The 18,262-nt window shown below is 47.7% G+C and overlaps 1 protein-coding gene across 3 annotated transcripts in view; it reads left to right on the top strand.

Moving 5' to 3' along the window:
• The window catches only part of KLHL18 (kelch like family member 18), a 66,012-nt gene extending 50,342 nt beyond the window's left edge, over positions 1-15,670 (top strand). For 2 of the 3 annotated variants that reach the window (XM_074403964.1, XM_010337018.3), the window contains 6 exons: positions 2,257-2,417; positions 3,786-3,922; positions 6,149-6,386; positions 9,340-9,444; positions 11,615-11,726; positions 12,426-15,670. In XM_074403964.1, coding sequence (XP_074260065.1) covers positions 2,257-2,417; positions 3,786-3,922; positions 6,149-6,386; positions 9,340-9,444; positions 11,615-11,726; positions 12,426-12,812 — 1,140 coding nt within the window. In that variant the 3' untranslated portion in view covers positions 12,813-15,670. The remainder of the gene's footprint in view (positions 1-2,256; positions 2,418-3,785; positions 3,923-6,148; positions 6,387-9,339; positions 9,445-11,614; positions 11,727-12,425) is intronic. The other variant, XM_003926283.4, reaches the window with a different exon arrangement.
• The last annotated feature ends 2,592 nt before the right edge of the window (positions 15,671-18,262 follow it).

Genomic DNA, 18,262 nt, shown 5'->3' with positions numbered 1-18,262 from the left:
CAGTGTTTCACCATATTGGCCAGGCTGGTCTCAAATTCCTGACCTCAAATGACCTGCCCACCTTAGCCTCCCAAAGTGCTGGGATTACAGGTGTGAGCCACTGTGCCCGGCCAAGTATATAGATAACTTTTTGAAAGAGTCTTGTTCTAAGGAAGAGCAGAACATTGGGGCAGTTATGGGAGGGGTCTGTAAAATCAAAAGGGGTTGTTTGTTTGTTTGTTTGTTTGTTTGTTTTTGAGACAGTCTGGCTCCGACACCCAGGCAGGCTGGAGTGCAGTGGCACCATCTCAGCTCACTGCAACCTCTTTGCCTCCTGAGTTCAAGTGGTTCTCCTGCCTCAGCCTCCCAAGTAGCGGGGATAACAAGTGCCCACTACCACACCCAGCAAATTTTTGTATTTTTAGTAGAGATGGGGTTTCACCATGTTAGCCGGGCTGGTCTTGAACTTCTGGCCTCAAGTGATCCACTTACCTCGGCCTCCCAAAGTGCTGGGGTTTACAGGCATGAGCCATCATGCCAGGCCGTGTGTGTGTGTGTGTGTGTGTGTGTGTGTGTGTGTGTAAGAAAGAGTCTCACTGTCACCCAGGCTGGAGTATAGTGGCATGATCTTGGCTCACTGCAGCCTCTGCCTTCCAGATTCAAGTGATCCTCCTGCCTCACCTTCCCAAGTAGCTGGATTACAGGCACCTACCATCATGCCCGGCTAATTTTTGTATTTTTCATAGAGACTGGGTTTCACTATGTTGGCTGGATTGGTCTTGAACTCCCAACCTCAGATGATCTGCCCACCTCGGCCTCCCAAAATTCTGGGATTACAGGCATGAGCCACCATGCCCAGCCTGGCCATTTTTTTTTTTAAGGTGAGAGAAATTACAGCATATTTGACTGTTGATGGGAATTTTCCAGAAGAAAGGGAATAATTGATAATGTTGGAGAAATGGGAGAACAGTTGTTGGAATGATGTTCTGGAATAAGTGAGAATAGTCTAGAACATAAGGGTGTGCATCTTTGATAGGAGCACAAGCTATCCACATCCCCAGTAGCAGGAGGGAGAGCTGGGGTGCACGCCCAGGGACAGGGGACAGGTAGATTCTTACTGACATTCTCTTCTGAATTGTTTCTGTTTTCTCACCTGAGAGTGAGGATGAGGGAGGAGTGTTAGAAATGTAAGGAGGCTGGGCACAGTGGCTCATGCCTGTAATCCCAGCACTTTGGGAGGCCAAGATGGGCAGATTCCTTGAGCTCAGGAGTTTGAGACCAGCCTGGGCAACATGGTGAAACCCCATCTCTACTAAAAGCACAAAAGTTAGCTGGCAGTGGTCCAGCTTGAACTCCTGGCCTGTAATCCCAGCTACTTGGGGGGCTGAGGCAGGAGGATCGCTTGAGCCAGGAGGCAGAGGTTGTAGTGAGCTGAAATTGCACTACTGTACTCCAGCCTGGGCAATGGGGTGAGACCCTATCTCCACAAAAAAAAAAAAAAGAAAAGAAAAGAAAGAAATTTGAGGAGGGATTAAAAGATACGATTCATTTTCCTCTTTCCTCTAGGAAAGGGGGATGCTAGGGAGGTGAAGAGGACTTGATAGGAGCCTGTTAGAAAAGTAGACCCTGGGCTTGGCAGCATAGACACTATGATTTAGAGGAAAAGTCCTCATTCCAAGAACTAGGTGTCCTGTCCCTAGCTCTTACACTAATTAATATGACAGGGGCAGCAGCTCACATTCTTTGAGTGATACATTTTGTGAGGGCTATAGAGCTTTAGAGGGAGATATCCTTGTGGTTGGACCATTAAGAAAGGCTCCTTGGAAAACACGGATCTAGAGCCAGGCCTTGAAGATAGGAGTGTGGGTTTAGATGAAGAGGAGGAGATGAGAGGGCATTTTAAGTGAGGGGGGACAGTGTGAACAGGAGAACCAGCCCACCCTTGCTGGAGTACAGAGAGGGTGATGGAGGGAGTTTAGAGGGAGCAGGGTGCAGGGGCAGTGGGAAGGGAATCAGGCATTTTGTTTTGACAGAAAGGAGTAAGATGCCATTGATGGTTTTTCACTAGGAAATCATAATCATAATGAAAGTCAGGAAGCTGTTCTAGTAGCCTAGGAAGTAGAGAGAAATCAGGATTTCAGAGACAAGTAGGAGGAAAGATTGATGGGCCCAAGGGAATGCTTCAGTAGAGAAAGTGGAGGCATTGAGATTGGAGGCCTGGGGTATGGCCCCTGGGTGGGAGGATTTGCTGCCAGCGCATCCACTCTGTCATGACAGGTCTTTGAAGCTGCGTTGGCCTGGGTCAGATACGACCGGGAGCAGAGGGGTCCCTACTTGCCTGAGCTGCTGTCCAATATCCGCCTGCCCCTCTGCCGGCCCCAGTTCCTTTCAGACCGAGTACAGCAGGATGACCTGGTGCGTTGCTGCCACAAATGCAGGTGAGTGAGGGTGGACCTGCACCTAACACTGCCAAAGGTCTAAGCAGGGAGGAGGAGCTGGCCGCCTGTTCCAGTTCTGGAGGGAAAGGATTTAAGAGTGGTCAGTCTAATTCATGGCACGCAGATTGCCATCTAGGAGCTGGAAGAAGAAGTGTTAAGAGCCCGAATCTTATTCCTTGGGCAGAGAGATGTGCCATGTGGGAGCATCAGAGCAGAAAGGGCTTTCCCCTGCTGAGTTATCTCAGGATTTTCCAGCATCTTTGTTCACTGAGCTATTTATGAATGTGCAAGCATCTTTACTGCCTGCCCTGACCCTATCTACACCAGCAGCTCACTCAATGGTGCAACCGGGACTTCCTGGGGTTCCTTGCCCTTTTCAGTAAATATTAGTCAGTACCCTGGGAGTGGGGGACTCTGGCAGTTGTAGGCTTTATATCTACAATGATGGGCAAGGGGTGAACGTGTTTACCGACACATGAAACTTTTACCCAGAGTAAATCAGTGACAACATGGCACGGCAGAGCTACCCACAGTTCAGAAGATAGCAGCCCTATAGGACAATTGCTGTAAAAGTGGAACAGCAGAGAAAAATGTCCATTCTTCTCCAGATTGCTTGTCAAATTCACAACCCTGAAATATTTTTTTTTTCTTCTTTGCCGATAAAAATTTTACGCATATTCAGCTCTCCTTCATTTTCCAACTCCTGATTGGGATCAGCTGATTCAGGAGGAAGTCAGTGCCTATCCGTGGCAGGTGGTGTGAAGGTGTGTGTCAGGACGGGTTGGAGTTGTGGCTGGAGGCAGCTGAGGCCCTGTGACCAGCAGTCTCAAGGATGCTGTTGAGGAGTTAGGACTTTATTCTGTTGGCAGTGGATGGCTGTTGAAGGTTCTTAGCTTGCACTATAGTGTGGAAGTGGAATGGAGGAGCAAGCTGGAGGCAGGGAAATGTGTTAGGGGCTGCCACCGTGCAGGTGAGTGGTGATTAATTGCAGGTTGCAAGCCACAATGCTGTCATAAGGATGGAAAGGAAGGGCTGGGTCTGAGTGGCAACAGGGTGCGTGCTGCTTGTCGGAACTCCCAAGCCCAGCCATTTTGGCCACCACCCTGTTTTTCTCATGCCTAGTCTGTATCTGATTATACTAGTTGAGGTGGTCTATGCTTGTCTTGCCCCTTCAATTTTGAGTATGTCTCAATAGCCGTGTATGATTTTCCCAAAAACTCACCTGGTTTCTTTGAGACCAAACCTTCCAGAGGCTTCTCCTCCCATGTTTCCCCTGCAGTTGATAGTGGGGAGCCAGGCTCAGAGATGCAAATGAGGACTAAGTCAGTGGAGATACCTCCTGTTCTAGCATCTTGCACATTATTCCAGGGACCTGGTAGACGAAGCAAAGGACTACCACCTCATGCCAGAGCGCCGGCCGCACCTGCCGGCTTTCAGGACTCGGCCGCGCTGCTGCACATCCATCGCTGGGCTTATCTATGCCGTAGGAGGCCTCAACTCAGCAGGTATCTTGCAGCTCCCCTTTAGAAATCCCCTTCTTGGACTCCATGGGTGAGGAAGCACCCCACAAATTAGCCTGACCCTTCTGGTTTCTCTGTTTTGCGCTGTCACCACCCTTGTCCCTCTTGATTTTATACAGTTGCTCTACAGTTGGAACATGTCATATATTCATGCCATTGAATCAGAATATCAGTGCTCACAAGACCTTCTAGAAATCTTTGATCCCTAGCCTACTCACCTGACAAGTGAGGAAATTGAGGCCCACAGAACTTTCACTATTTTCATGCAAGTTGCTTTTGGCAGAGCAAGGACTAGAACTTGGGTGTTCTGGTTCCTGAGCCAGCACTTTCATCCTAATATCACATTGGCTATGGTATAGCATCCTATCAGCCCTGGATAGGATATGGTCAGAGACCCAATTCCATACCAGGCAATTCAAATTTGGTCATAAGGATCTCTGGCGTTAGACTGTGAGAATGTCCCCAAGAGAAAGATTTTCCAAATACACAGGGTCTACCACTATCAATAGTACTTTTTACTCTTCATCCCCACCCACTGTGAAACACATATACAGGCATTGATCGACTTACAACCTATGCAACTTATGACCATTAGACTTTACAACTGCAATCGCTAGCCACGACTGCTCCGCGTCTGGCAGCGCAAACGTTTCCCGGCTGGGCGTACGACAGTGCGGACCAGCTTCTGGCAGCACTGCCATCTCCGCGTGCACCATTTCAACTGTACATATAGCCTACTCAACTTACGACCAAATCGTGTTATAATCGTTCTGCTGTCCCGACCATGGTCGTAAGTCGAACACCGTCTGTACTTTACAGTCCATGTGTTATTGGCAGTTTTTGAATCATGTAGTGAGGTTTACAGAAAGCCGCATGGCCTCCCCACCTGGGGGAAGTTGGTGGGCACTCCTGGGCAGTTTTGTTTTCATTTTTTGTTTTTACTTTTTTTTTTTTTTTTTTTTTGAGACGGAGTTTCGCTCTTGTTACCCAGGCTGGAGTGCAATGGCGCGATCTCGGCTCACCGCAACCTCTGCCTCCTGGGTTCAAGCAATTCTCCTGCCTCAGCCTCCTGAGTAGCTGGGATTACAGGCACGTGCCACCATGCCCAGCTAATTTTTTGTATTTTTAGTAGAGACGGGGTTTCACCATGTTGACCAGGATGGTCTCGATCTCTCAACCTCGTGATCCACCCGCCTCGGCCTCCCAAAGTGCTGGGATTACAGGCTTGAGCCACCGCGCCTGGCCCGTTTTTACCTTTTTTGAGGTGGAGTCTCACTCCTGTCACCCAGGCTGGAGTGCAGTGGTGGGATCTCAGCTCACTGCAATCTCCACCTCCTGGATTCAGGTGATTCTCCCACCTTAGTCTCCTGAGTAGCTGGGCCTACAGGCACTTGCTACCACACCCAGCTGATTTTTATATTTTTAATAGAGATGAGGTTTCACCATGTTGGCCAGGTTGGTATTGAATTCCTGACCTCAAGTGATCTGCCTGCCTTGGCCTCCCAAAGTGCTGGGATTATAGGTGTGAGCCACTGTGCCCAGCCCAGTTTTGTTTTTAATTGAAAGTTAATGAGAATTGGGTACTAGCTGCTGCTTGTTAACCATAAGGCCTGGAACAGGTAAGTCCTCAGTTCAGTGCACACTGGAGTAGCATGCAAATACTGTATGAGGCTAAGTGCCCCCTAGCAGCATACCATAGGAAGAGGGGGTTATTTTGTTTGATCATCACAAAAACCTGATGAAAAAGGAAGGGTTGGAACGAGCATTCCTTGCTACTGTGACTATTTATTAAGGACTAAGTATATTCTAGAACCATGCTAGGTGCTTTACCTGTTATATCATTTAATCCATAAGGATTATCTCCATTTCACCTGTGAAGCAGAGGGTAGGGACACAAAGCCTCTTGCCTTGGGTCACTCACTAGCACTGGAGTGCATGCCTGGCCTTCTGGCATGCCTCCTGCCTGGAGGAAATATTCTGTTGATTTGTCTATACCTTTGGCTTTAAGCAGGTGGAGTACTTAATTGTAACTGAAAACTACTCTAAAAAATAAATACCTCCTGCCCGATTCTAATTTTCCTTAAAGAATTAGGTTTGTGCCTTGAGTAATTCTGTGGGAAGAGCTAATAGAATCAAGTCAAATGTTCCATATAATCAATGCCCAATAGCTGTGATCTAAACAAGTGGTCTCATTTGTTTTAATTTGAGTAGCAAATTTTTATGCAGGTGATTCCCTGAATGTGGTGGAAGTGTTCGATCCCATCGCCAATCGCTGGGAGAAGTGCCGTCCTATGACAACAGCCCGCAGCCGCGTTGGCGTGGCTGTGGTGAATGGGCTTCTGTATGCCATTGGAGGATATGACGGTCAACTACGGCTGAGCACTGTGGAGGCCTACAACCCAGAGACAGACACATGGACCAGAGTGGGGAGCATGAATAGCAAGAGAAGGTATTCTGGAAGCCACATGCAGCCCGAACATACACACTGAGCACCTGGGGAGCACCGTGCTAGACGAGCAGGGGCACACAGTAAAGTAAAACACGAGCTTTGGCCTGGGAGTTTCCTGCAGCCAGGCCAGCCACTGCCGGTACCTCCTGGGAGCAAGCCCCCATCTGCTTAAAAGTAAAATACCCACCTTGTCCTTTGAGGAACTTGGGGAGACCAGACGTGGACATGTGGAAGTTGTGTTGTTATTTTAAGTGCCAGATAAGGACTGAAAATGTGTATTTTGGAAGATTCGAGGAGGGAGAGAAACTGGACTGGAACGTCTGGAAGATTTCAGGGAAGAGGTGGGATTAAAGTTGAAACTTGAAGAATAAGGAGGATTTACCTTTATTAGTGATAAAAGGAAATCCAAGGTGTTTTTCTGGATACCTTCCTTCCCTAGGACTCCCCTCACACATGTGCTTCCACTACTCGGGGAGAATATGAACCAAAGCAGTGTTCTCTTCTCTAGGTCACAGGCATTCTCCCAGACAGGAGCACATAGGTATTTGTCAGATGGGCCAAGTTGCATGTCACTCAGCACATTCTAGCTACCTGCCTCCTCCACCGCTTTTCTGCTTATATTGCCTGAATAAGAAGTGGGATTAGAGGACATCCCAGTGCCTATGTTTAGCCTTCTTAATGCTGAAGTGACAGGTGGCATGTTTCATTAAGTCAGACACATATTGGAGTCGTCACATGCATGGGCAGTGGAAAGGCTGGCACTGCCCAAGGAGGGGAGAGGAAAGCAGCCCAGGGTCCCCTTGCCCAACACCCAGGACAGCTCTGCATTGATCACTTTTATACACTGAGCTTCCTTGACATGTACCTAATGTTAGAAGGGTAAATTACATGAATTTTTTTTAAGGGGCAGTTTGGAAACCACTGGACCAGTTGCTCTTTAAGGGCCTTTCTTGCATTTAATTCTGTGATCTCAGTATTTGCCTCACAGACCCCTTCACTGGCCATGCTTCAGGGTCTCTACTTACAAGATCATGTGACTGGGGTGGAGGGCAGTGGAAGGGAGGGACAGTCCAGCAAGCACATGTGTGACGAGGGAGAAGAGGTAGCGTGGAAGTCCTTTGCCACAGAAAAGTACTGGCCGCCATACCCACGTTCCACATCTAGCAGCATTCACATGTGGATGTGAGCTGGAAGGGATCTGCCTTTGTGCTTGTGAGAGCAATTCACAAAGCATCAGAGTAGGTTCCTTTGGGAAGAAAAAATGTAATACTTAAGATCTGCGCCTCCCAAGAACTTACTGAGAGTCCTTTCCTCCAACCATCCCCACTTTCACTCCTTGCATACTTTGCAGCTTCCTATGATTGAGTGACTCATTGCTCCATATCCCCGACCATGAGTAGCTTTTTTGCTTTGACTACAATCAGCTATCCTTCCTTGTGTGTCTGCTCGGAGCCACTTTCTTGCTTTGATGTCACTGGGTTCAGAGTGCTGTCTTGGAGGAAAGTCCTCTGGGTATTTCTCTCCTTCACGGTGGTTACTACCCTGTTATTAGTGTGGGCCTGGTTCCATTACATCCCTTTTAAATTATGGGCTACCTTAAAACATTCCTAGTCACTTCTCTCCTGACGTCCCACACAACTGTCTATCCTGTCAGTTAGTGACATCCTGCCATCTTTCCTTCCCATCTCTGCCAATGTTCTGCGCCATCCCGTGGAGCTTTCTTACACTGGACTGTTCCAGTCCACGCTGATCAGCATTTTCTCCCCTCTTCATACCTATCTTTACCACCTAGTTGATAGTTTATCTCATGCAGTTTTGTGACACTTCTTAATTAATTCTCATATTGTTGGACACCTGTTTTGTTTTATGTAATGTTTATGTTTGTTTTGTGTCTGTATCCAGAAGGATAGTAATCACATCCAGTAAATTTGTGATCTTCCCACAGTACTTGCCTAAGGCAAGTTTCTCTCCTCTTTTGGGCTAGTTCAGGGGGTCTGTTATCATGTCCCTGCAAGGGACATTCTGTGCATCAGTTTGATTACTATGTACACCTTAAAAGGTAGAAGTAAGCCGGGCGCAGTGACTCACGCCTGTAATCCCAGCACTTTGAGAGGCTGAGGAGGGCAGATCACCTGAGGTCAGGAGTTTGAGACCAGCCTGGCCAACATGGTGAAACCCCACCTCTGCTAAAAATGCAAAAATTAGCTGGGTGTGGTGGTGCACACCTGTAATCCCAGCTACTTGGGAGGCTGAGGTGGGGCAGGAAGATCACTTGAGCATAGGAGTTTAAGGCACAGTGAGCTATGATGGCCCCACTGCACTCTAGCCTGAGTGACAGAGCAAGGCTCTGATTAAAAATTACACACACACACACACACACACACACACACACACACACACAGAGAGAGAGAGAGAGAGAGAGAGAGAGAGAGAGAGAGAGAGAGAAAGTGACAGATTCCTGGTAGCCTGGAGGCCAGAACATAAGTGCCTTGTGGGCTGGAACTTTGGCTTACTTACCACTGTAAACCCCAGCTGATAAAGATCTGATGGCTGGATGAATGAATGATGTAACAACTGCTGTAATAAAGAAGCCACTCAGGGAGTGTGGGGATGGGAAAGAGTAATTCTTACTGAGAGGAGGAAGAGGAGAGAGGAAGTTGAGTTGGGCCTTCAAGGTAAATGCAACCTTCACATGGTGAGGTGGAAGGTGAGCATTTTAGACAGAATGAGGTCGAGAAGAGCAGGGAGGGGAGGCAGCCTGAGGAAGAAGGGTGGGGTACAAGAGGGACCATGGGGCAGCTTCTGTCACCTCAGTTTTGTGCCTTTACTTAGTCACATGCCTGAGATTTGGGTTGCAGAAAGAGGCAATTGATAGGTTTGTTTCTCAGTGGGCAAGAGAGGCTGCTCCGGGAAGGCTGCGGCTCATCTGGGATGACAGCTCTGTCTGTTTCAGTGCCATGGGGACAGTCGTGCTGGATGGGCAGATCTACGTCTGTGGGGGCTACGACGGCAACTCTTCCCTCAGCTCCGTGGAGACCTACTCACCTGAGACAGACAAGTAAGAATTCCAGCTCCCCTGGGGCAATCGGAGCTTATAAACAGAGAATATCAGAATCAGAACTGGAGTTGTTTAATTTAAACTCCTTGAGGGTAGAGAATGTCTTGCCCTTTTAGCCCTATAGTACTTTATATGTACTAGATATTTAATAACCTTTGGTTAAGTGAAAGCATGAGTAAATAAAATTTTAAAACAAATAGTCTACATAAATGCTTGGAAATATTTATTTGAGACGAGGTCTTACTCTGTACCTCTTAGCTAAATCAGCCCATTTTAATGGGAAAACAGGCAAGAGGTGATAAGAAGTAGATGAACAGCATGTTCCAAAGTAGATAGGATATGATTTGGAAAAAAAAAAAGTTTTAAGTTCTGTGGTCAGATAGGCTTGGGAAATGTTGATGTCTGAACCGCCAGAGTCCTTGTCTTTCTATAAGATATATTAACATTTTAAAGGCTCTAAGAAACCCTGCAGTGAATAACTCTGTTTAACCTCGGGTTTTATGTACACACCGGTTGCCATCTTGTGGGACTCATTTGTGGAACACGCTTTGAAAAATATTGACAAGGTTAGCCCGAGTTTTTCTTTTTCTTTTTTCTTTTTTTTTAAAGACGGGGTTTCACCATGTTGGCCAGGCTGGTCTCAAACTTCTGACCTCAGGTGATCCACCCACCTCAGCCTCCCAAAGTGCTGGGATTACAGGCTTGAGCCAGCGTGCCTGGCCAGCCCAAGTTTTTCATTTCAGTATTTGAATCCTCTTATCTTATATAATAAAATGTAAGCAAATTAGTTGAATGGACTCATTAGGATGCCTTTAAACCAGTATTCTGTTCACTTAACCAATCTACTATGGATCAGACAGCAAGCTGGGTGTCTGAGATCCTTTAAAGCATCTAGTGTGGTTGGGCCATGGGTTGCATCATGATCGTTCTACCCTGAAGGCCTGTGTCAGAAGCCCTTGGGCACATAGCAGAGTGAATCTTCATCTTCCCCAGGGCAGCGGGAAAGGACAGGGTATCAGGGATGTCTTCTGATATGAGACCTGTCATGGATAGCCAATGGGAGGTGCTTGCACATCATAGGCAGGGAGACAGCAAAAAGAGGCTGCAGTAAGAAAGTGTTCACTGTGATCAAGAATCACAGCAAATGTTCAGCAGTGATCCTCTTGTGGGCTACAGCACAGCGTGTAGACGAGAGACAGAGCCAGGTGGGTGGCATGTGGTGTGGGGTGAAGCTAAAGGGTGGTTGAGGACCAAGAGGTAAAGAACCACATTAAGGGCCAGGCACAGTGGCTCACACCTATAATCCCAACACTTTGGGAGGCTGAGACAAGAAGGTCACTTGAGACCAGCCTAGACAACATAGGGAGACCCTGCCTCTACAAAAAAAAGAGAAAAATTAGCCAGGCATGGTGGCATGAGCCTGTAGTCCCAGCTACTGAGAAGGCTGAGGTGGGAAGATTGCTTGATCCTGGGAGGTCAAAGCTGCAATGAGCTATGATTGCACCACTGCACTCCAGCCTGGGTGACAGAGTAAGACCCTGTCTCAAAAATAAAAAAGAAGAAAAAACCACTTGAAGGAACCTGGACTATCTTAGAGGAGACAGTGAGGAGCCACAGGAGGACATGGTACAGGTAAAGGAGAAGCAGTCTCTCTGGCGGAATGGGGTCGGATGGGACTGGTGTGAAAGCCAGGCTGCCTGTGCAGAGGCTGTCACAGTGGTCCAGATGAGAAGTCAGGGGTAGGGCACTGGTAGTGGGGATGGGGAACAAGCACTGACTAGGAAGCAAACCAGCCAGAACTGGGGGGACCATAGGAATGTTGACAGCAAGGGAGAAACAACCAGAGTAGCATTGAGCTTTATAAGTACAGCAGCTGGACAGCTGGTGGTCCTGTTAACAAGGCAGGGAAGAGCGAACTATAGGAGAAAGAGGCCTTGCGTGAGACACAATGATTTTGCGCAGCCATGGAGATGAACAGAGAAGATAGGCTGTGGGTTTGCAGCTTGGATGAGAGGCGGCAGCCAGAGAGAGCTGTCAGAGAGGTGGTGGGAGAGGTGGTAAGAGGTAAGGAGATGGCCAGCACAGTTCACCTGAATCCCCCTACTAAGCTGTCATGGGAAGACACGAACCCTGAATCTCATGCTTCCTTCCTATTGACTCTTTCCTGAAGGTGGACAGTGGTGACCCCGATGAGCTCGAATCGCAGTGCTGCTGGGGTTACGATCTTTGAGGGCAGGATATATGTGTCGGGCGGCCATGATGGCTTGCAAATCTTCAACAGTGTGAGTCTGGGCACCCTCTGGGCTAAGGGCACCTGCTCCTTCCATCTTTGAGATTTATTTTGGAAGATAATTATTTGAAAAAACTTCAGTCTTACCATAGCTGGACAGTATCATCTACTGAGGTTTCAGGTCATCCAGAATTTTGAAATTCTGAACTTCCAGATAATGAGCCAGTATACACCAAGGAAGGGTGAAAGGTAGTGCATATACAGCCCCCACCACACCTGTTCAACTGTCTGTTGAATGCTACATAGACTTTATGAGATTCCTGCCCAAAGTAAGCTCAATTATAGACCAAGCGTAAATTTGCAAACAGTTGTATTCCTCCGGATAATTTGTTTAAAGTTGCATTCATTCTGTAAAAAAAGGCTCAACAGCCATTTACTAGTCAATGCTGTAGTGGAAACCTCTGGAGATCACAAGAGACCCAGTTCTCATACAGGATCTGTCACTACCTAGCAGTGCATCCTTGGGCACATCCTTTTTTTGTTTCCTTAGATGCAAACAGACAGGGACAAGTGAGGTGACCTCTCCCTGCCCCCATATACCCAGGAGCAGGCCTACAGCAGAGGGGACACTGGCAGAGCTCCTCATCCCCATGTTTAACATCATGGGGGCTGCTGTGCCCTGCACGGTCACTCCATGGACTGAGCTTTGCCTCTGACTGTCCTCTGCCTGTGCCTCTCTCCCCTTCTACAGGTGGAGCACTATAACCACCACACCGCCACCTGGCACCCTGCAGCTGGCATGCTCAACAAGCGCTGCCGGCATGGAGCAGCCTCCCTGGGGAGCAAGATGTTTGTCTGCGGGGGCTATGATGGCTCTGGCTTCCTCAGCATCGCTGAGATGTACAGCTCCATGGCAGACCAGTGGTGCCTGATCGTCCCCATGCACACGCGCCGGAGCCGAGTCTCCCTAGTGGCCAGCTGTGGGCGCCTCTACGCTGTGGGTGGCTACGATGGACAGTCAAACCTAAGCTCAGTGGAGATGTACGACCCGGAGACAGACCGCTGGACGTTCATGGCCCCCATGGGGTGTCATGAAGGAGGGGTCGGTGTGGGCTGCATTCCTCTCCTTACCATCTAAGGCAGAGGATGTGGTGGGGCGGGGATCTGGTACAGACATAGGCACTTCCTTCCAGTAACAGTCCCTCAGGAGAGGCAGTGGACCAGAAGATGGGGTGAAACGTGAGCTTGCCAGAGGTACAGTTTTTCCAGGTGCTTAAGCCCTCCCCCACTGTGCCACCCTGTGACCTTCAGGCCTGGGTCATCAAGATGCACAGCATGGGCACAAGCTCCTTTGAGTCCCGTAGCCAGTGACCTGGAACTGTTCTGCTGGTCCACACGAACACAAGCTCCATCTAGGCCCAGCTACCACCCACCGCCACTCTGTTGGCCAGCCATTCACAGAAGGCCTTCCATCTGTTGCTCCTCTTCGCCTGCTTTTTCTCCAACCGAGTTCTGGCCAATTTTCCATGGGGAGGCTGCAGTGTCCAAGCCTGCTGGAAACTGGGATGTAGCTGGGGGCAAAAGGACAGGCCCAAGTGTTCTCCCTGCCTGAGATGGTGTGGCCACAGCAGTGGAGGGCTGCTGCACACGGGCATGTTCCTTCTTCCACAGTAGGGCACCAAGGATTCTGTCCTCATCACTGGGTAAGCAGGAAGAAGAGAAGTTTTCCCCATGTCTAATTTTGGGATTTCAGTGAGGCCTTTTCCATCTGTCCAGGAGAACAGAAGGGGAAAAAAAAAAGATACTTGAAAGAAACAAGGAAATTTAAACCAAGAAACTGGAAAGAAAAAATTTTTTTACCTGAGCAAATTTTGCAGGAAGAAAAAAGCATAAAAGACGCTAAGGGCAAATCTATGTTTAAATGGAAAACCGTCTAACCAGAGAAGGGTGGTATCCGCTCCACATTCGGATCCCAGGGTCCTGAGGCATCGCATCGAGCTGGGGGTGCCCTCTGAGCCCCAGCATGTGTGGAATCAGTGCACTCTTGACTGGGCCTGTAGCAAGGTGCTCATGGGGTTTGTCTTCACACCCATCATCAGAGGACTTTTAAAGTCATAGGTATAGAGAGTTAGCAATCTGCTGAATTACTGCCACTCTTCTTGGTGGGGGCTCCTGGCTATGGCTGGGGGTTCCAGACGCCCCTGTGATTACCTCCTACTGCTGCCATGGCGCTCATTCAGATTCCCCACTTGCACTGATATTCCTTCCTTTTTTGACCAGCAGGAAACAGCAGGTCTGGCCAGATTCTCATTTGCCCATCAATCTCGTTCTTGGGTGACTTCCCTCATTGGGATGCTTCTGGGGCACACTGACCATTTGCACCTCCACAACCTAACCAGGGGCTTCCTTCTACCAGCTGTGGGCTGGCTTGGTCTTGTAACCTTGTCTGCCCTGCCGCTCCATTGCTCCTCCATCCACTCGCCAATCCCAAGGGTCTGGCCTCCCTCCAGCCCTGGGGCAGACTGACCAGCACGATGGACCTTTACATTCAAGCACAGCTGGCTTTTATGACACAAAGAACTAAAGGCCGGAAGAATCTCTTGCTGCTGCAAAGAACAGATTTTATATTTCTTCCTCTAATCTTGGGAAATGACCTTTACCTTTTGGAAAAACTCCATATTGCTTCCTCCTTCTGCCTGCATGGGACCTAATGTAGTACAGCGGGACTCAAAGAGGAGGACATTTTCTCTTACCAGTGCACTGGGCAGTGGGGCTGTCCTTCAACTGCTGCTGCCAAAATCTGGTTTTCTAAAATTCTTCCAGTAGAGACTAAAAGAAGATGCAATTCCTATAACCCAAGACTGGGTCTTAGGGCTCCAGTCTCCACCAGGTTGGTCTCCTGTCCTTTGCTGCCTGCCTGGGGTAGCCTGGAAGCCTGTTCCGAAAGGCACAATGTGGAGCCTGGGGTGTCTTCCCCCACCCCAGGACCATCAGGTTTACCAATGTGTGCAATCGCCATGTATTCAGAGGGAAGTACCTTTGTTACCTGCAATTTAGGAGCTGGGCTTCTGCTACAAGCACTTGAAAATGATATTTTTATTTTTAACGTCTCAACAATCTGATAACGGATGTCATTTAACCTGGGCTCGTGGTAGAGCTCCAGCATTTCTCCCTCCTTCCTGGTTTGCCTTTAGAGGTGGACTCAGAAGGCGGGTGGGGTGTGCATTTCCTGTTAGGAGTGTATCAGTGCATGTCTTATTGTAAGCCCCTTTCTTTTGTGAATTTGAAGCAGCACCAGCAAGCCTGGATTTTGAAGGTATTAAGAATCTGTCTGTGGGCTGCTGAGTGGGTCCTTAGGATGCTGGCCCAGATTTTCCCACTGGGTATAGTAGATTATTTTCCCATAGCTTGCTGCTCTTGTAGTGGCCTTCCTGAGTCCATTCCCACCTCCTGGTATAGAATTTACACTGCTGCACCTGAGATCAGTGTTTCAAAGAAAGATCAAGCCAGTGTTTTGATCTGGGCTCTGAGCACAAGTTAGCAAACACCACCATATTCACACTCTCCCAGTAGGTTCCTCAGTCTGATGGTGAATGGCTGTTTGTAAATGGCTGGTCTGGTTCTTTGGTGTTGGAGCCTTTCCAATAGCCCCATGAGAAGAAGCAAGGATATTGTGAAAAGGATATTACAAGGAGATAGGGTAGACGTGTTTAGTGGGCCTTGGGGCCTAGCCCAGCTCTGAGCAGAGGACTGTGGCAGTCACCGTCCTTGAGTTTCACCTTCTTGGATGACACACGGGCCTTTTCTTCTGGATTTCATCAGAGATTACAGCCAGATAGGAGCTGAAGTCCAGCCTCTTGACTTGACCACAGAGGTGTGACTATGGGAATTCCTCCCCATTTATTGTTTCCCGGAAAATCTTACTTCCTTTTATTTATAGAATGCATGTCTTGTGTTAAGAAACCAAAGAGAAATAAAGAAAGAGAACACTCCTAATAGCTCTTGTCCTTTCTTGGTTTATTTCTTAGATATTAGAAGTATATCTTTTTTTTATTGTGATTCACTGAAAAAAATGTATTGGACAAAGTGGGTATATTTCTGTGAAAATAAGGGAATAGCCAGATGTACAGCAAAAGTTGTCTTTGGAGAGGTTTATTTTATGAGAGTCACTTCTGGTGAAAAATATGCAATGAATTCATTTGCACCTTAGGACTGCACCAGGTTGCCCCTGCTCTCGATTTCCCCTTTTCTCTATTCACTGCCCTAAAACTCCACAGAGTTCCCCAGTGGAGTCTGGCTGCCTGTTGGCGGCCTGGAACCAGCACCTCCAGCTCCTTTTTTATGCTGTAGGCCAGAGGTGCTTTAACTCTTGTGCACATAAAAGTCACTAGAGGGCCAGGCACAGTGGCTCACACCTGTAATCCCAGCACTTTGGGAGGTCTAGGCAGGCGGATCACCAGGTCAGGAGTTTGAGACCAGCCTGACCAGCATGGTGAAACCCCGTCTCTACTAAAATACAAAAATTAGCTGGGGGTAAGTGGCGTGCGCCTGTAATCCCAGCTACTCAGGAGGCTGAGGCAGGAGAATAACTTGAACCCGAGAGGTAGAGATTGCATTGAGCTGAGATGCGCCACTGCACTCCAGCCTGTGTGACAGAGTGAGACTCCATCTCAAAAAGTCACTGGAAAATGTTTAAACCACAGGTTTGTTCCTAAGTCCTTCTCTAGAGACAGGTTCCCTCGGGCTGTGGTGCGGCTCAGTGAGCAAGTTTCCTTGGTGATTTGCACACTCCAATATGAGAGCTATACTTGCGTCTTCAGTTTCCACTTCCCCAAATAACAGCTGCATTCCAGATCTGCCATTCCAAGTTTACACTCTGGTTACTGTGGTTTTGCCTGTTGGGAAACTCTTCAGTCACACTTTTCCAAAAGTCAGCTTGTGGTCAGTCTTGTCTGTGGGAGACTTGGATGGCAACCCTATTTTTTTAAGTTTTTAGAAGGCATATCACTCCCACACACACCCATGACACGTCTTACATATAAACACTGTGTTGGTTGCTTCTCACGTGGTCCTCAGTAATCCCCACGGAGCAGGTAACATTTTGGCATAAGGAAACTGCCTCAGAAGAGCCAAGTAATTTGCCTGACTCCAGCTAACCAGTGTTACTGTGAGAAACTGAGACCAGATCTCCACACTCACAGTCCAGTCTGCCCAAGGGCAACAGTGTCTTCCACCTATGGAGGGAGCAGCATTCCTCCCAACACCATCATAGCTCTTGGAAAAGCAGACTGGGCAGCGAGGGGAAGAGTGTAAAAGCAGGTGCATTTGTGCTAAAAAACGTAGCCAGACTATTTGGGGGTCTCTTTCTTGGGAGAAAGGCCAGATGCTTGTAAAGTAAAGCAGCCCTTTCCATGTAACCTATGCCCCCTTCACCAGAGCCAAAGAGCGCCATGGGTGAAGTGTACTGGTAAGTCCAGCTAGACTCATCTGCCTGACTTGCCTTTTTTTTCTTTCTTTGTTTCTATTCTTTGGACTCCTTTCTCCTCACGACCAGCAGCAGAGCTCACTCCATTTCACCCCAAAGTCCAGCACTGCTGCTTTTTATTGCTACTCACAATAACAGTACACAGCATTGCTCACTGCAGCCTTGAACTCCTGGCTTCAAGCAAACCTCCCTAAGTGTTGAGATTACAGGTGTGAGCCACCATGCCCAGCCTAGTTTTGCAGTTCATAAAACCTAAAATTGATAGCATGGCATAGAAGGTCACTGTGATATTGACACTTCTTCTCTCTTAGCTGCCTAGCAACAATCTTCAGGGTCTCAGTTTAGATGTCACCTTCATGAAGACGTCTCTGATCGGCATGGTGCTCCTCTGCCTGCTGTGCTGGCCCTTGGCGTATCCTACCATGCAGTGGCCTGTTTGCCTGTTTGACCTGCTGTGTGGTGAGCTCTGTGAGACTGTTACTGTAGACCCAGGACTGGACATGAAGAAGAGGCTTAACAATACCTTCTTGAAGAATTTAGGGACAATCAAGTATATCTACATTCAAATGTCACCTAATTATGCCTCCCTTGTCTTCCTCCTTTTTACGTCACTGATTTTTTAATAGTTTTATTGAGGCACAGTTTACATGCCTTAAAGTTCATTTATTTTAAGTGTTCAGCTCAATGACTTTTAGTAAGTGTACAGAGTTGAACAACCATTATCACCATCTCGTTTTAAAATATTTCCATCACGCAGTTAATTCCCTCTTTCACCCACATCATCAGGCAACCACTATTTTACTTTGTCTCTATAGATTTTCCTATTCTAGACATTTCATGTAAGTGGAATCATACAATATATGGCCTTCTGTGTCTGGCATCCTACTTCAGAATAATTTAGAAGTTCATTCATATTGTAGAATGTACCAGTAGTTCCTTTTATTGTTTTTAAATTGTATTCCACTGTATGTGTGTACCATATTTTGTTCATTCGCCAGTTGAAATGTTTATATTATTTCCAATTTGGGGCTATTATGAATGATACTGCTATGAACATTCATGTATAAGTCTTTGTAGACATTTCTTTCTTTTTTTTTTTTTGA

This window comes from Saimiri boliviensis, chromosome 8 (assembly GCF_048565385.1).
Source record: "Saimiri boliviensis isolate mSaiBol1 chromosome 8, mSaiBol1.pri, whole genome shotgun sequence".
In the NCBI taxonomy this organism is placed as follows: domain Eukaryota; kingdom Metazoa; phylum Chordata; class Mammalia; order Primates; family Cebidae; genus Saimiri; species Saimiri boliviensis.
The sequence above is the reverse complement of the archived record's forward strand: the minus strand, read 5'-3'. Positions and strand labels throughout refer to the sequence as shown.